Source organism: Scatophagus argus, chromosome 4 (genome assembly GCF_020382885.2).
Source record: "Scatophagus argus isolate fScaArg1 chromosome 4, fScaArg1.pri, whole genome shotgun sequence".
Classification (NCBI taxonomy): domain Eukaryota; kingdom Metazoa; phylum Chordata; class Actinopteri; family Scatophagidae; genus Scatophagus; species Scatophagus argus.
Genome location: NC_058496.1, coordinates 5,731,421 through 5,748,177, shown reverse-complemented (window position 1 = coordinate 5,748,177; position 16,757 = coordinate 5,731,421). Strand labels below are relative to the sequence as shown.

Sequence of the window (16,757 nt, the reverse complement as noted above, 5' to 3'; positions counted from 1 at the left end):
TTTCCTGTGTCGCTCTGTGGTGCATCGTGGGAGTAAGAGTCTGAAAGTTTGTTCATTTGTTCGTTGTTTTCCAATTAAATAAATAAATATTTAGTTCACTTTTGGTTTTTGTAGTGATTTTGCGTTTATCTGCTCACACTGATCCAGGGAACCAATCAGTCAGTAATTTTATTTTGAAATTCAGAGAAGGTGTGGTTTCTTCTCTTTCATTTCCGTGTCACGCCGAAGCCACAGAGCAAGTTGTCAACGTAAACAGTGGATTTGGCCAACATTTTGCTCACATTTACAAAACCCACATGGGTGACACCGCAACACACAGAACAAATATCATTTTATACGTCAATTAAGGTTTGAAACAAATTCCCATTCTGAAATACATTAGAATGAGTCATTTAGAGACTCTGACGAGCTCACAAATAATGCTAAATTGCGTTTAGCTAGCTATCGTTGCTAATAGTTAATACAAACTCTAGCTAACTTAACTTATCAGAGTTTACTGTAAAGTCACGAGGTAGATCGTCAGTACTTGAAAACGTTAGGCATTAGACATTTATACTTACAGTGTGAGTGAAATTAGTGTGTTAATAAGCTCATTATTCATTCGTACAGACGCTTGGCAAGTTCATCTGGTTAGCGTTATATGGTTGACGTGGTTGACAACGATTACTTTTCACTCGTAAAATGGCAGTGTTTCTCTTTCTGTGTTGCAGTGACATAGCAACAAAATGTCAAGTAAAGAGGTGAAAACGGCCCTGAAAAGTGCCAGAGAGGCCATAAAGAACAAAGAGTTCAAAGAGGCCCTAAAACACTGCAAGGTAAAGTATTTCAATTTCAGATACGCAGAACAGGAAAGTGTTGAGATGAATCTCTTTCACGGAGTCTGGGTAATAAATGAGGAAATGTATGACTTGAACAAAGATATTGCACAGCTGATTTTGCGCTTTCCACTGTGGTTTAAGGCTGTTTTGAAACTTGAGAAGAACAATTATAATGCATGGGTCTTCATCGGCCTGGCAGCCAGTGAACTCGAGCAGCCAGACCAGGCACAGACAGCTTATAAAAAGGCTGTAGAGCTGGAGCCTGAGCAGCTGCTGGCATGGCAGGTAAGGTACCAAATGTAGTTGTCAGTGCTTGCAGGTCCTACCCAGTTTTAAACGACTCCTACTGATAGCAAATCATTTACTGATAATGGTTATTACTCAAAGGAAATGAAGCCAGTTGATTTCCACACTATTGAGAAGAACAAGCCTTTTAAATGTGTTAATTTGTACCGAGGATGTTTCATGTTATAGTACTTCTCTCCCCAGGCCCAGTAATGACTGTGTCACTGAATGCACTTGTGTTGTAGGGCCTGGCAAACCTTTATGAGAAGACTGATCAGTGGGATTTCAAAGTTGAGCTACCGAATGTTTATCAGAAGCTTGTTGACCTGTATGCAAGGTAATGTATCGAAAAATCTCAGGTGTCTTTTAAAAGTGCATTGAAAATGTGATGATTTTTGATAATATTTGCTTGGGCCCACCAATTTCTTAGCAAAATATCATAGTTTTGACTAATAACATCTTTGATTTGGCTTTATTAATTTAACTCATTATGTTCTCCATTAACAGCTCTGACAAAAGTAAATGTTATGAGATGATCAAAAAGCTGTCAAATATGTATCAGGCTGACAAAGAATATTTAAAGGTATGTAATTGAAAGACACATGTGTTTAATGGAAAAAAAGACACTGTTTTGTGTTCTTGTCAGACATCTTAATTAATTTGTATGTGTTGAATAGTTGGCAAAGGTTTGGCTGCTGCTCCTGCAACTGAAGGAGGAAGAGGCTGTGGACAAGAAAGAGTTGCTGCAGCTATGGCAACAGATGACCCAACTCCTCTCAGACTGCCTTAATGAAGAAGTGCAGGACAATGAAATTCAACAGCTTGTAAGTTGTTTCCCAACTGTAGACAGCAACATTTAGTGTTTCTTTGTGTATAAACTCTTTACAACATATAAGAGCCCATGCCCTCCAATCTACTAGCCCCAAAGCCCCAGACACACAAATCTGACATCAAATAACTAGCAGTGACAAAGGCCATCTGTTTTATTGCTTGTGTTTGGGCCAAAAAGGTGCACTTGAACACACCACAAAGACCACAGCTGATGGCCAACTAGCATATACATTGTGTCCCTGCATGAGAGGAAATAGCTCTTCGTACCAGCAGGTGGCAGTACAGATTTTTCTTAATGCTGTACTGTATCTCTTTGTCACCTGCTCTTTGTTAACTGTTTCCTTGTTTGTGGTCATCAGTTAATCACTGCATTTGAGAAAGCCATGGTTCTCATTGATCCTGTACCAGGAGAGGAACACAAGAAGATCTCAACTGACTACATCAAATGCCTTTCTAAAGTAAGTGTGCTTTATTGATGTCTTTGTCACCACCGCAGATGTTCAATGAACATTAAAATGTGGACATTTGATCAAAAATATCAAAGCACCTCATACTTTTACCTGTAAAGATATTCGCTTAATCAGCAACTCGTTGTGACTCTCCCCTTCCTGCAGCTACCAAATGATGAAGCCAAACTGAAAGAGGCGTGTGAGTCCATGCTGTCCCTCTACCCCAAGCAAAGTTATCCTCTTGAAGTCCTGTGTTCTCACTACCTCAAAACAGGTATGATACTGCTGTATTGCTCATTAAGTCTAAAATCATACGATGTATTTAATGATTGATTTATTGATTAATTAATATTAGATACTCAAGCTCAGAGTGTTGTGCAATAAAATGCAATAAATGTTACTTTCAAAAGCCATGCTTTTATTTGAAGGTGTTCAGAGTGAGGATGCAGTCAGCTGTTTCTCCCGGCTCCTGGATCTGGACCCTAACAGTGGATTAGGTCACATGGGTCTGGGCACCAAAGCAGTGCAAGAAGGGAGGTATAAAGATGCCATTAAGGACCTTGAACAAGGTTAGTTTGTGCATCAACAAAGATTGGATTTTGTTCTCGATGTTGAACGCTCTATACTGAGACCTGCACTTTATGACCATTTAAAATTTGTCTTTCTTGTTTTATTAGGACTGAAAAAGATGAGCTCCAGTACAGGATGGTACAGTCTGGCTGAAGCTCAGTTTAAAATGCACAGATACTCAGAAGGTGCTGTATCATGCTCTCAAGGTTTGTCTAGTCTGCTGTATACAGTCACCATAGTTATCAGACAAATTTAACAAATTTATGAGTGATACCAGGGTGTTTACAACCATCTTCAAAGTGCGGCTGTCTTCAGCCCCTTACCCTGTGTGTGTGTGTGTTTGTGGGTGTGTTAGGTCTGGCAGTTTGTGTTTCTGGAGACAAGGAGCTGAGGGTCAAACTGCTTAGGCTGAAGCTTGAGGCTTTAGTAAGGAGTGGAGAAGAGAAAGTTGCAGACCAGGCTTTGGAGACTTTTTCACAGGTAAGATGATTGACTGATACTCTTGTCTTATTAAACGGTTTTATTTATTATGGGTTTGTTATGAAGATATTTTGCTGTATATGTATCATACTTTGTAATGTCAAAGTAAATATGCCTGTTTTTCCTTATCTTTTCTTTTTGAGATCCCAAATGCTGAACAAGACCCTGTTCTCATAGCCCTGAAAGGACATGCATACCTGAACAAGGGAGAAGTTGATCAAGCACTTAAGGTTGAAAACTTTTCACCTACTGAATTTTGTCTGTGAATGTATCAAATTTATTATATGATGCTGTAGAAAAAACAGTATTACAGTTAATTATTGATTTAATGTGTAAGTTTGACCAACTTTCAGAATTGGACACTGAATAATAATCTATATGACACATTGAGATCGATTTCTGTAGTCTTTTTTAATGTTTGAAATATTGTCTCTTGCATTAGAAACAAGAAAGACTGATGCAAAGTAAACTGTGTCTTCTGAAGGTGTCATCAGAGCTGGTGGCCTCTAACCCTAACCAGGTCCAGGGATTGGTTCTGAGAGGACTGGCACAACTGGCTCAGGGCCAGCAGGAGCTGGCAGAGAAGAGGCACAACCTGTTTCTTCTTGTTTTCTTTTAAGTTTTAAATCTGGGCACCCCATTATGTTAAACCTAGTTAAAATCAGGCAATGCATTGGTGTGGTGTAAAAAGATTTTGTTCTCTTAATTGAACTTTCCTCTTTTGCTCTTCTGTTAGTTTCCTGATGGCAACCAGTCAGAGCCCTAACTGCGGAGAGTATTATTTTTTGCTGGGAAAACTCTACTGGGACATGGGAAACGAGACCCGTAAAGACCGGAGCAAAGCCCATACGCATTTGATCAAGGTGAGTACAGTTATTATTGACATTTGGGAATTTTTGTTAGGTAAGGGTAATTGTGTTCTACTATATATTCCTTTGAAAATCTAAAATATTGAGGGTACAGTCTACTAAAGATTAGAATCAAGGACAAATAAATTTGAAATGTCACAATATGATTTTTTTTTTATCACCAGAAGTCAAGTGCAGTGCTGAGTGGTCTTGTAGTCTGAAAGCTTAATTTGTCCATTTTGTCCATCCAGGCTGCAAAGTTGGACCCACATTCTGGATCTGCATTCCGCTACCTTGGACATTATTACCGAGAGGTGGCAAATGATCATAGCAGGGCACGAGGCTGCTATAAGAAGGCATTTGAGTTGGACAACAATGATGCAGAATCTGGAGCTGCCTCAGTGGATCTCAGTATGGAGATTGACGATATGGTAAATGAATTTATTTGCAAACAGACACACACTCTTAAAAAACACACACACCATTTATGGGTGGTGTTGGGGTGTGTTTTGTTACAGTGTTTTCTTATGGGTGCCTCTCTTTTGTCTTAACCCTCCTTATGGTCTTTCTTTTATTTTCCCTGTATTTTCCCTTCATTGTCCCCCCCTCTTACCTAAATGATATAGGACACTGCCTTAGCAATACTCCAGTCAGTGATTGAGAAAGCCACTCCTGGCTCAGCTAAATGGGCTTGGATGAGACGAGGTCTTTACTACCTGAAGGTGGGAGAGCACAAGCAAGCTACGGCTGAGTAAGGCTTTCACATCTCAGACAGTAAAATGTGTTAGATGTTGGGTCCATTTCCTACATTATCATAGGTGTTGTAAGAGCATAACCTCATCATGTTATTTCTGTTTATAGTCTGCAGGCAGCTCTGAGAGCAGACCCCGAGGACTGGGTATGTTGGGAATGTCTGGGTGAGGCCTACCTAAACCGCCGGAGCTTCACAGCAGCTCTGAAAGCCTTTGGTAAGGCCCATCAGCTTCAGCCGTCCTCCATCTACAGTGTCTACCAGGCTGCTGCTATCAAACAGACCCTGGGCAAGTTCAAGGAGGCAGTTGCAGAGTATTTGCAGATCACAGCAAAGCAGGACTATGTTCCTGCTCTTAAAGGTTGGTTTTGTATCGTTGTGTCCAAAGCCTTCACTTTGCTTTTTAATTGCCCCTCACTGAGTCATATATGTGAACCTAGACATTTTAATCAGATTGGTATGATCTGTTGTTCAGGTCTTGGAGAGTGCCAACTGTCTCTGGCAAAAAGTCTAATGGAAGACTGCAGGGATGGGGGAGCCATTGACCTCATTCAGCAAGCCATACAGAACCTCTTCAGGTAATAGCTCAACACTGTTTGCTGCTTTGTCTTTGATTCATTACCTCACAGTGTCACAGACTGTTTCTCCAGTTCTGTTGATCTGTCTTTTCCACATTTTTGCCTCCATCAGAGCTGTGGAGCTGCGTCCAGACCTGTCCTGTTTGTGGAAGCTGCTGGGAGATGCTTGCACCGCAGTCAGTATGGTGTCACCAAACAGAGCGCAGGTTTTAGTGCCTGCCCCATTGGCTGGTTCAGACCCCAACACCCAGAGCAACACACTGAACCAGGTCCAGACACTCAAAGTCGGTGAGAGGTATGAGCACAAACAGGCATGTACAGTACATATTTTCCAATCTGCCTATACCACCACCTCTCCGTCAAGTCATACATTTAGTACAGTGCAACAAAAATGTCGACAATGAATAGCTTTAATGGCCAAATAGTTTCTGTATTACCGTGGGGTTGAGTCTCTGCTCTCGTCTACTAAAAATCCTAAAACTCAACATTAAGTAGAAGTTTTTGTCGACAGGTGTTATGCCCGTGCTTTGAAACTGATGTCTGAGGTCCCAAGCCTTTGGTACGACCTGGGACTCAATTACTACCACCAGGCCAGGCTGTCCTGCCCTGCAGAGGGAGAGCTGAACTCGTTATCTCTGCTCCTAGAGAAGGCCCAGCAGGTAATTCACAGCATCCTGCATGACAACAGTTCTTTATTGTTTTATCCCAGAGGTGGACTTTTTAAAAAAGATTTTCCTCATTTCAGTGTTTGAAAAAAGCTATTATGATGGAGAGTGGGAACCACAGCTACTGGAATGGCTTGGGAGTGGTTTCCATGAGCAAAGGTAATAATATACTGTACAGGTCTATTTGGGGGACTGATTGATTGGTTGTTAATATATACTTGACCCATCAACATTTCATCGGGCCAAAAAACTAAAACTGTGCTTTAAGTACAGTACAGAGTGTATCCTTTGAGTTGTCAATAAAACAGTTTATTTTTGGATGAAATATTTTTGTTTTTTAAGTTATGATGCCAGTTTATATGTACCTTATTACAACAACAACTACTTTGAATTAATTATCTCCTCATTTTCTTTCTGTCACATCAGGTCTTGAGAACTTTGCTCTGGCTCAGCATTGCTTCATCAAGTCCATACAAGTGGAATCAAATGTATGTACTGAACATTAGTTCAGGTGATCGATGGTATTATCACTAAATATTCTGAAACTGGTTCTTACGTGATTTCTTAATGTTTCATTACAGAATGTTGTTGCTTGGACTAACCTTGGGACCCTGTATTTAAAGAAGGACAATATAGAGGTGTGTGATCAAGTTTCTTTGTGTTTGTTGTGTTTTATCATCACTTGGATAAGAAGCACAGTTTAGTAAATAGTTCTCATAGGCTGATATTTTCTTTGCTTACGTCTGCTCTTGTTTTCTTAGCTTGCACACAAGGCCTTCAAGATTGCCCAGTCCCTGGAGCCACTTTATGTCAACTGCTGGATCGGACAGGTACAAAGACGAGACAAAGGGCTAAGGGTCCAGTGTGTAAGATTTAGTGACATCTAGGCGTTGTGGGTGAAACTGAACAACTCTTTTCCGTGGCTGTGAAAAACTCTAGAGCCAGTGTTTGGGGTTTGGCCCTTCTGGGCTACTGTAGAAAAATGGTGGTGCAACCTGACATCAATCTTGGCTACAATTTATTGTAATTGGATTCTGTTTATCAATACAGACTTGAAATATTCAGTGTGAGGTTTGAATAAACTAATTTGCATATCAGTGTTCATAAGACTTATAGAATGCCCCAGTTTGCCTTTGTCTGTCTAATTAATAGTTCTGTCCCTTTGTCCTCCTACCAGGCACTGATTGCGGAGAGAGTAGGAAGCTATGACACCATGGATCTTTTCAGGCACACCACTGAACTCAGCACACATGTGCGTGACCTGCCCAAACCACTTGAATTGCTGCTTTAACACCCACAACTTAGCTGACTAATAACATCTTTGCTTCCTCTTTCTCTGTCTCCCTGTTACATGTTCAGCTCTAAATCTTTTGTCACTACTATAAAGTAATCACGGATGATATCACAATGAAAGAGAGGATGTATATGTCTTGCCTTTCTCAGCTTTATCTTGCTCGTCATCTACTTCTCTCTACCACTCATCTTTGCCCCAGCAGATGGAGGGAGTGAAAGGTTACGCCTACTGGGTGTGTTCCACCCTGCTGGATAAGAGCAACAGGGACTCTGAACTGTACCGCTACAACATAGTCCAGATGAACGCCATCTCGGCAGCTCAGGTGGCACTCACCAAGTACACAGGTACAGCATCTCTTTGTGTGTCACTGTGCATTCAGTATCCACAGATCCTTTGTTCGTATGTGGGTCATGCGTCAGAGATGGATGTTGCGTGACATGAAGTCTGCTCTGCATCATTCTCAGAGAGGATCCAGTCTGACCCTGATGCATTCATCATGCTTGGCTACCTGAATGAGCATCTGCAACTGAAGAGGCAGGCCTTGCAGGCTTACAGAAGGTGTCTGTCTGAGTTACATTATCTGACTCTACGGTGTACTACAAAAGAATGAGGGGAAAAAAAGATGTTTCACATACATTTCATCTAGATGGAGTTTTTTAGATTTTTATTTATTTATTTTTACAGTTAATCTTTTTCTATTCTTTTTCTCAGAGCTGTTGAACTGCTGCAGTCCATGTCCACAACAGAAGAGCTGGCTTTTGCCTTGGGCAGCTATGGCCGTGCTTTGTGGTAACAACCTGCCGTCTCACTACCATCTTTGACTCTGCTTAACAAAGTCCAGACCTCATTCTTTGTATGTCCCCTGTTGTCTTCTATAGCACGTCAGGCCAGTGGGAGGAGGCGGTGCGTGTTTATAACTCCACTCCACTGCAGGAGCTCAGCGACCTGTCTGGGCTGGCTCTGGCCTACTGCAGGGCTGGACTAATCACAGAGAGCATTAACGGTAAGGCCTGGGACTCAGACTGGGAGACTGTATACGTGTTTATCACGGTGACTGTGAATAAGCGATTTTATGTATGCTGCAGCCTACGAACGTGCCTTGGCTGTGGCTTCCAGTGAGAAAGAGAAGGCCTACATCTTAACAGCTCTGGCTCTGCTTCAGCACCTGCAGGGTAACCTGGACTCAGCCAAGACTCTGCTGTTTAAATGGTGAGTCCACAGTGTTACAGTCTACATCTTTAGTTCATGAATGCCAGTATAAAAATAAACTTGTTAAGATTTGACATGTAAAGATGCATAATCCAATTAATTTTAAAACTTTTATTATTTACACGGTAATGCTTTTGAGAATTGGGAAATGAGATGTGTTCAAGCTATGATTCCTGCTGATATTTTCAGGCTATAATGTTAATAAATGTTTTGAATTTCTGTATCGATCAGGGGCTGGTGAAGTGTGTGTGCTTTCTGTCTCTGCAGCTCAATGTTAAAGGAGCCGATTTCAGAGTCTCTGCTGTGTTTATGCGCCCTCGGATTGGTCCACGGCGATGCTACATTAGCGTCTGCTGCATTGACTGAGCTGCTGAAGCAAGGTTCAGCCTCTGGGAATGTTGTGGAGCAGCGGTGTCTTCTCACCTGCGCCTTGCTGGCCCTGCAGGGCAAGTACAGTGCGGTGCAAAGAGAGGCTTCCAGAGCTGTACACAGGTAAGCTGCTCGTTTGAATTTCTGAGAGTATCCTACTGATGTTACCTCATGTCACTGTGAAAAAGATCAGCTGACATCAGTGTGGTCAGACAGCTTTTTTGACATTCAATCCCAGATTACTGAGTCGTCTCTTTTACGGGATTGCACAAAATAATAGAGATAGTAGGATGTATGTTTTTTTGCAGTGTGTATAATTGTATGCGTCTTTGGTACAGTTTTGGATAGAAATTTTTCTGTTACTGTACAGGGTGTGCAGATTTGTGGAGGCGTATCAAATTAGGTCTACAGTTGAAAAATTAACTGGCTGACGACACGTTCTATGACAATCTCAATGACAGGTGACAAAAATAAATATTCAGGTATCTGCATTGTTGCACTTTTTTCAGTTTTCTAAGTGCAGTAAATGCATCAATGTGAATCTTCTGCCTCCTTTGAAACTTTTTAACAATAAAAATTACAAAGGTACTTTGTTCTGATGCAGTCCTTGTTAATTTGAACCTACACACCTATGAATAAACACCTTGAAGAATTATCGACTGGTGCAAGATAGTGCGTCCATAATAATTAATAGAATATTTTAATGGGAGAAGCCGATATATAATGTATAAATTCTACAGAATAGTTTTGTGTGTTTTATTTACAGCAATCCTGGAAACCCATCTCTGTGGGCGCTGCTGTCCAGACTGGTACCACAGTACTACCCCAGGAAGGCAAATGTAAGCTGCACGCACATCTCAAGTAAAAAAGCCAGGGACTCTATGATACTCACACACATTTAACCGAGCAGCCTCATGCTTTTCTGCTCAAGTACTGCTGGACTTTAATAGTGAAAGAGTTCATGCTTTTGTCTGCTGTGTATTCCAGGGTGGAGCGATGGCTGGTCATGTCGCCTGTCTCTCCAGTATGACCCAAGGAAAGGTAAAACAGTGACTGTGTTTAAATTGGCTTTGTGGCTTTATCTGTTGTGTTTGCTCTTTTTTCTTTAACTTCCATGCCATTATAAATTAAAGTCAATTTTAAATTTTCTTATTTTTTCTGAACTCTCCAGCATTTGATCTGTTTTACACAAAAAATAATGTCAGCCTTCAAAATGCCACAGTGTTTGCATGTGATCTATCTGGTGTGCCTGCAGAGGGCGTTGTTGTACAGTGGAGTGAACCAACTGGCCAGCGGGAGGCATTCAGGAGAAGACCAACACAGGAATGCACTGAAGACGATGCAGAGAGCTGTGCTGCTCTGTCCTGGTACAAATACATTGTTTACTGTGTATTGTTTACTGTGAGAACCCTTTTTAGATCGCGGTGTCCCCAGTATATACAGCTTGGTGTTACAGAACGGCCTCTTTGTCTTTCACTTTCCCTAAATGTGAAGCCACCTTCCAAATAACACGAATAAATGTGAAACATGTGATCTCCATGTCTCTTTCTACTTTCAGATGATCCAGCAACATGGGCGGGACTAATGGCTGCCTGTCACACAGAAAACACCTCCTGTTATCTTTCGGGTTCTGCTCCGGGCCGACAAGGTCTGGAGCAGGTCCTCATGTCAGTGGTTTCTGAGAAAGGTGTGTGCTTTTGTCCATGTGTGTTTTATGGTGTTTACCATGTTGTGTTTGACTGTGTGACCGATGACTGTCTGTGACTCAGTGCGTATTGTGGAGGAGATAGAGCGCCCTCTGGCCCAGAGTCTGGAAGGCTGGGTGTTACAACAGGCAGTGACTGGTCTCATGCTGGGGGGACAACTGGATCAGGCTGAAGCTCTCTGCTCACAGGTGAGATAAGAACACACACAATCTCAGTATTGTTCTCAGATTTACTGTTTTTGTAGAAGGGGATAAGGTTGTTTCAACAGAAATCAACACAGATGAATTAAAACAAATTCTCTCATGTGGTCTCTTATTTGCACTGTTGTGTTCCTCGTGCTCTGCCTCGTCCCAGGTGCTGAATGTTTCTCCAGAACACCCAGCCGTGCTGCTGTCACTCAGACAGGTGCAGTGTCAGCGCCTCCTTCTTGCCAGTGGTGATACTGTCCTCCCGGACGCTGTGCTGGAGCAGCTTAACAACACGGTGATGGTGAACCCCGCCAACGTTGGGGCGTGGCACGTAAGTGGACACTTTATCAGAGAGTAAGATACCTCGCCAGTGTTTCATATCGCAGGAAATTACTGATGAGCTGTTTTAATTTCAAGCACCAGTTGTTTAATGGTACAGCATTTTAACCAATACTATGCCACACCGTTCATGCACACGTTTAAAACAAAATTAAGCACCTCATATAAACTCTCCTCCATAATTAGGGTTGAAAATATTTATATTCTCAACATGGGTCACTTGTTTAAAAGAGAAGGTCATGAAATGATAAGATGAGTTTTTTCCCTCAAGTCAAAAGCTGTTTTGTTTTGTTTTCACTCAGGCACTGGTCGCATGAATATGATTTCTGTGCCTTGCTTGAGGTGTCACATTGCTACATTTAACATCAAGTGGCTGCTACCAGGTGGAGCAAAGCAGCAAAGAGGCCTTGAATGACCACAAAAGTTACAGTATAAATGTGAAGTTAAAATGTGTAGCAGTACCACACGCTGTACAAACTACTGAAACAACATGCACTCAATGTTTTTATGCAGTGACAGAGAATAATCATCCATACTGTTTCTGTTAGTCCTTTTATTTGCATATGAAATTATTTCATTAACTTTAGAGATTGTTGCTGCAAGTAATAAAGTAGAATTTTACTTGACTGTTATTATATTATTATAACATATCCATTTAGAAGTCACTCTATATATTTGTAGCTGAAGATACTCACATTTTTGTACAATTAGTCTTATATTTGCTGAAACTTTAAGCAAAAGGCAGTGGATTATCTCTCTGATTATCAGAGGTAGACTGGTATCATAGTATTTTTATCTCCTTCCTCCTTCTAAACTTTATCTCGCATCGCCTCCAAGAGTCTCTTCTGTGCTCCTGTTCCTTTGCCTCTCATATTTCCTCTCCCACCTGTCCCTCTGTAAATACCTAATTCTCACCTCTGCTCCCACTCGTCCTTTATCTTTCAATCACACTCCGGCTCTCCTCCTTTCAGTGGCTGGCTGAGGTGTATCGCAGCCAGGGTCTGCTGGTCCAGGCAGTCATGGCTTACAGGCAGAGCCTTCAGCTGGCCTTGCAGCTCGGCATGCACAGCAGCCAGGTATCAAGCCTCCTCCGACTAGCCCTGCTGGCCCTCGGACCCTGTATGGTGAGTTTCTGCATTGGATACAACGTAAATCATCCTAATTGTTGGGTGATAAAGTGCAGCTATCAAAGAGCAACCATCTACATATTACAATCTTTATAGTATTGCAAACTAGAGGTTAAAAGCATCACAGTGCAGGATTGCACTGTTTTTCTTTGCCTCAGGAGTAGCGTTTTAATAATAGAGACTCATCAGAATAATGAGAGGAAGATTTGCATATTACTATACACACAAGGCTGAGTATATCCCTGTCATGTGGGCAGAAACAAGGCAGAGGAGATGAAAGATCTGTGAATATCCAACAGAACTGTAGGATCAGAAGCCAAGGCCAAGTGGAAATACAAACAAGCTGCTGCCTTTGTGATGTAACCAGAGGGGATATCTGTTTTTTTTTTAGTCCACGGCTCACAGAACAGCAAATCCCACAGCTGCTTTTCATCATCTAATTTTGATTACAGCCACTGCTCCTCTGAAAGCAGTTCCCGACACAGAGCAGGAGGCAGGTGTCATGAACAAACAGTGCAGTTAAAAGAATTACATTACATGTTTAATAGACGTGTAAAACTTCATTTTATGTAGGCTTCTCGTTGCTGCTTTTGTTCTTTACCCAATGTTGTCTGACCTCTTAGGCGGGTGTCCCAGGAAACGACTGGACAAACCTGATACTAGAAGCCACCACTGAGGTCTTGAAGCTGGGTTCATCCCCTGTGGCTTTCCTTTTCCAGGCCCTGCTCCAGTATGCGACCAAGATGGCTGCCAGGTTAGTGCTTCTCAGCGTGTTTTGTTTCCACTGCAGCAGGAAGTATGCAAATACACACGCATGTTATAGGCGTGTGGGCTGTTTTGCATAGCTTTTGGCACGCAAATGATTTTGTCCCATTGGTGTATAAGTGTTATGTATTATCTAAAGTGACAAAATGAATCATAAAAATTCCAGAAACTTCAGATTTATGTCTCCATCTGTCTTCTCAAGATGTCGGTGCTATTGGAACTGCAAAGCAATTTACAAAGCAAAGTTTTGCTGTCCTGAGATAACAGTCTTCTGCCACCAGCTCGCAGGCCTGCCAGGACTCCTAATTAGAATGCTGCATTCATCAGAGAGCTGAGGAGAGCAAAATGCCAATTATGAACTAGCTATTTTCCTTGACTGATGCTGCAGGAACTCCTCTGTGCCAAGCGTGCAATCTGTATCAAAGGCCCTTTCATGTCAAGTTTCATTTTATCACACAGAATGGAAACAAGAGAATGGTTAGGGATTCATAAGGCATCCAGACAATTAAATGGAGAAGAAGGCTCGTGTTATACATATGCCCATTTCTCTGTGTGTGTGTGTGTGTGTGTCTTTGTGTCTTCTGCAGGGAAACGAGGCGTTTGTTGGAGAGGCTGGTAGACGCCCCCCCTCAAGACTTCCCAGTGACGGTAGTGCAGGTGGCCAGCTGGTACCTGCTCAGACATTTGCTGGCTAAAAACGACGAAGAGCTAGTTAATGTGAGCACATGGCTACCTGATACTTGCACTGGCATTAGTTTGAATTATTTTGCTGTGACGTATTTATCTATTCATTCATTTTAAATGGCATTTATATATACTCATTTCCACCTGTGGCTCCTGTGGGAGACACAGTCAAACTAAAGCTTGTTTCTTACTTTTACCACAGTGATGATAGTGAACATATTTTCTCGTCTTTTCTGCAGGTCCTTTTGCAACATGCCAAAAAGAATGGAGATGAAAGACTGCTGAAGTTTCATTCACTGCTTGCCTCTTCTTCATCATGAATTTTGTCTACAGCTTCATCACTATGAAATCATGCAGCTTCACAGGTTTATCCACAGGTCTTAGTCATAGGCATAAGTCATTCAGCTAAATATGAAATCATATCGAACTGGACATCGTGGCTCTCACAGCATAAATGTGACATTTATTGGGTTTACGTTATTCTTTGGTTTTACACTAGGCAGTGTTCAGGTATCATATATGTCATCATATTATTTCAAAATGTATAAAATAACCAATGTCATTCTGGCTGAAATAAACAGATTTTGCTCAATATATAAATATTGTTTCAATCGTGATTGCAAATAATCAAAACTCATCTCAGATGAAATATATATTATTAGAATAAGCCTGAATCGTTTCCATCCAAATGACTCGAATGTATTGATGTCAGTACCTACACAAACAATATTAAAAATAAATTCAGGAATCAGTTCATAAAAGTAACATAAATTGATGTATTAGTTTTAATTTGCTTCTCTTTTTACCACTTTATTAACTCCCTGATTTATTTACTTTCCCATTCAGTTTTTCTTTTCAGTAATTTATGTTTTATTTGTACTTATTTATTTATATATTTATTTCTGTATTATTTTCCCTTTGTATTTCACTTCAGTAATTCATTTCCTGATGTTCTTTATTTTTTAATGCATTTCTGCTTCCTCATGTGAATATGGGGGCTGTCTTTTTGAGTGTTATGTTTATTCTGATCTGTGTTAGCTAAGTCAGTCTGTGATATCAGTGAACCGATAGGTGAAAAGCTGACACTCTGAATTACTGCCCCCTCATTTGCACAAATAAATAAGTATAATTTAAAACAAATAAACTAATGGGAAAGTAAATTAAGGAGGAAATCATACTATGGTAGAAAAAGAGGCCAAAGCAAATTAGAACACATTATGAACCAATTAATGGATGCATTTATTTTTAACATTATTTTTGTCACCTTTAATTGCATGTCAATTCATTATTGAGTCAATTATTTATTTTTGATAGCATGAATGCTTGATTTACACCCTGAGCTGAGAATTTTTACTAGTAAACGATTTTGCCCTCCATCACCTAAGGAGGCTCGATGGTCTCCTTAGGTGATGGTCTTGGATTCCCCATCATTCTTCCATCTGTTTCACTCTCCAGGTCTTCTCACCCTCTCAGAAGCCAGCTGGACACACGTGTTTGGTCATGAGTGTGCAGATGTTGTGCCCACAGCCCCAGCATGGTTGTGTGACGTGTGGGGAACCCTGCTGGGTCCTTCTCTTGCACAGTGAGCACACGTCTGCAGCAGCAGCACCACCACCACCACGCCATGCTGCACCAACACCACCTGTGCTGGGGTTTCTTAGACTGTTAGCTACGAGCTGTTGAAGCTCTGCCAGAACGGCGTTTGGTGCCATAGCAAGGCCAACCACCTGCACTCTTTTGGGGTCAAACACACAGTCCTCCTCTAGGCCGCTGGGCACGGCTTTCATGCCACAATTGGGGGGCACCCATGCAGTGTCGTAGCCCTGTGTGCTCCAGGTGTATTGCATGGGATGGTTGTCTATATCGATACGCTTGACACGGCCAACGCGCACACTCAACTCAAGGACCACACGGTCTGAGTCGTTACTGTGTAATGGGTAACGTTGTGCCTTCTTCTTGTCACGGCTCATGTACACGCCTTTTCCCAGCATGCCACCTGATGACTGTCGAAAGCCGTTGGCGATGATGAGCCGTGCGTTGGCCACGCTGGTGCCGTGGTACATGGTGTAGACCCCGCGGTCTTTGGGCTCCTGAGCTGACCCCAGCTCCACACGAGGAGAGTCATCATCATAGGCCACCTCCCAACCAAAGAATGACAGGGACATCCTGCTTTAACAGGGCCAAGCTGTTCAAACCAGCAACTCTGTGGGAATACAAAAATTGTTACGGGTAGAAAAGAAAGAAAGAAAGAAAGACCCCGGACGGTCTTTTTTCTCTTTTATTTATTTTTCAGAAATGAATTGATTGTAGCTTCAGTTCGTCGATGGATTATATATATATATATAGAATTCTAAACATTTTCCCCAAACTTCATTTTAATAGCTATTTGAAGTTGCCTCGAAATTTAGACACAACACGGTTACTTTTTTAGCTGTGTTATTAACAGAAAATACACAGGCCGGTCTAAAACATCACCTGTCAAATGGCTTTCATGTAGTTGACCCTCGATCGACACACATCTGGCGGGTAACAGATTTGGGTATATAATAGTATGATACCTTCGTTTATATATCACCTTTAAAAACAGCGTTTACGATTTGCTCAAGCCAAGACCAGATTCTACAATATACTTATGTGTTAGTTGAAAGATTAAGCTTTGAAGAAACCTTACCGTCAGCGAGAAAGCCTCAATTTATGTAATCTCAGTAAGTTTCACTTTCTATTCAGGAGATTTAAATGCATTCCTGTTAACTTTCATTGTCGAGTACATTCATTAAGATAACTTTTCAGCGAGGTAAACA

At 41.5% G+C, this 16,757-nt stretch overlaps 2 protein-coding genes across 3 annotated transcripts; one reads left to right on the top strand and one right to left on the bottom strand.

Annotated features, from left to right (window-relative positions):
* The first annotated feature begins 191 nt into the window (after positions 1-191).
* ttc37 (tetratricopeptide repeat domain 37) lies at positions 192-14,556 on the top strand. 2 transcript variants are annotated; one of them, XM_046387076.1, is made up of 41 exons: positions 192-348; positions 711-815; positions 960-1,103; positions 1,349-1,440; positions 1,611-1,686; positions 1,781-1,927; positions 2,294-2,392; positions 2,549-2,657; positions 2,812-2,952; positions 3,061-3,159; positions 3,309-3,433; positions 3,577-3,663; positions 3,918-4,021; positions 4,170-4,296; positions 4,533-4,712; positions 4,908-5,032; positions 5,143-5,393; positions 5,508-5,610; positions 5,723-5,905; positions 6,122-6,269; positions 6,356-6,434; positions 6,702-6,763; positions 6,857-6,913; positions 7,037-7,105; positions 7,453-7,527; positions 7,772-7,913; positions 8,034-8,127; positions 8,281-8,358; positions 8,448-8,572; positions 8,655-8,778; positions 9,046-9,270; positions 9,914-9,986; positions 10,135-10,188; positions 10,403-10,514; positions 10,706-10,834; positions 10,917-11,041; positions 11,208-11,372; positions 12,352-12,504; positions 13,131-13,261; positions 13,860-13,989; positions 14,196-14,556. In XM_046387076.1, exons 2-41 carry the CDS (start codon positions 726-728, stop codon positions 14,274-14,276), a joined length of 4,713 nt encoding a protein of 1,570 aa, XP_046243032.1. In that variant the 5' UTR covers positions 192-348; positions 711-725; the 3' UTR covers positions 14,277-14,556. The 2 variants fall into 2 exon arrangements, with proteins under 2 accessions (XP_046243032.1, XP_046243031.1); XM_046387075.1 differs by having other exon boundaries at positions 7,769-7,913.
* LOC124058139 lies at positions 14,398-16,724 on the bottom strand. The gene is made up of 2 exons (XM_046387077.1): positions 16,628-16,724; positions 14,398-16,159 (listed from the first exon to the last, which is right to left on the bottom strand). Exon 2 carries the CDS (start codon positions 16,119-16,121, stop codon positions 15,426-15,428), a length of 696 nt encoding a protein of 231 aa, XP_046243033.1. The 5' UTR covers positions 16,122-16,159; positions 16,628-16,724; the 3' UTR covers positions 14,398-15,425.
* Between the last annotated feature and the right edge of the window lie 33 nt (positions 16,725-16,757).

Excerpts from the sequence above, each read along its gene's own strand:
- ttc37 (XM_046387075.1), top strand. The coding sequence starts at position 726 with ATGTCAAGTAAAGAGGTGAAAACGGCCCTGAAAAGTGCCAGAGAGGCC. Across the intron at positions 3,160-3,308 it reads TGCTGTATCATGCTCTCAAG|GTCTGGCAGTTTGTGTTTCT; the intron begins GTTTGTCTAGTC and ends TGGGTGTGTTAG. Across the intron at positions 5,906-6,121 it reads ACACTCAAAGTCGGTGAGAG|GTGTTATGCCCGTGCTTTGA; the intron begins GTATGAGCACAA and ends TTTTGTCGACAG.
- LOC124058139 (XM_046387077.1), bottom strand. The coding sequence starts at position 16,121 with ATGTCCCTGTCATTCTTTGGTTGGGAGGTGGCCTATGATGATGACTCT.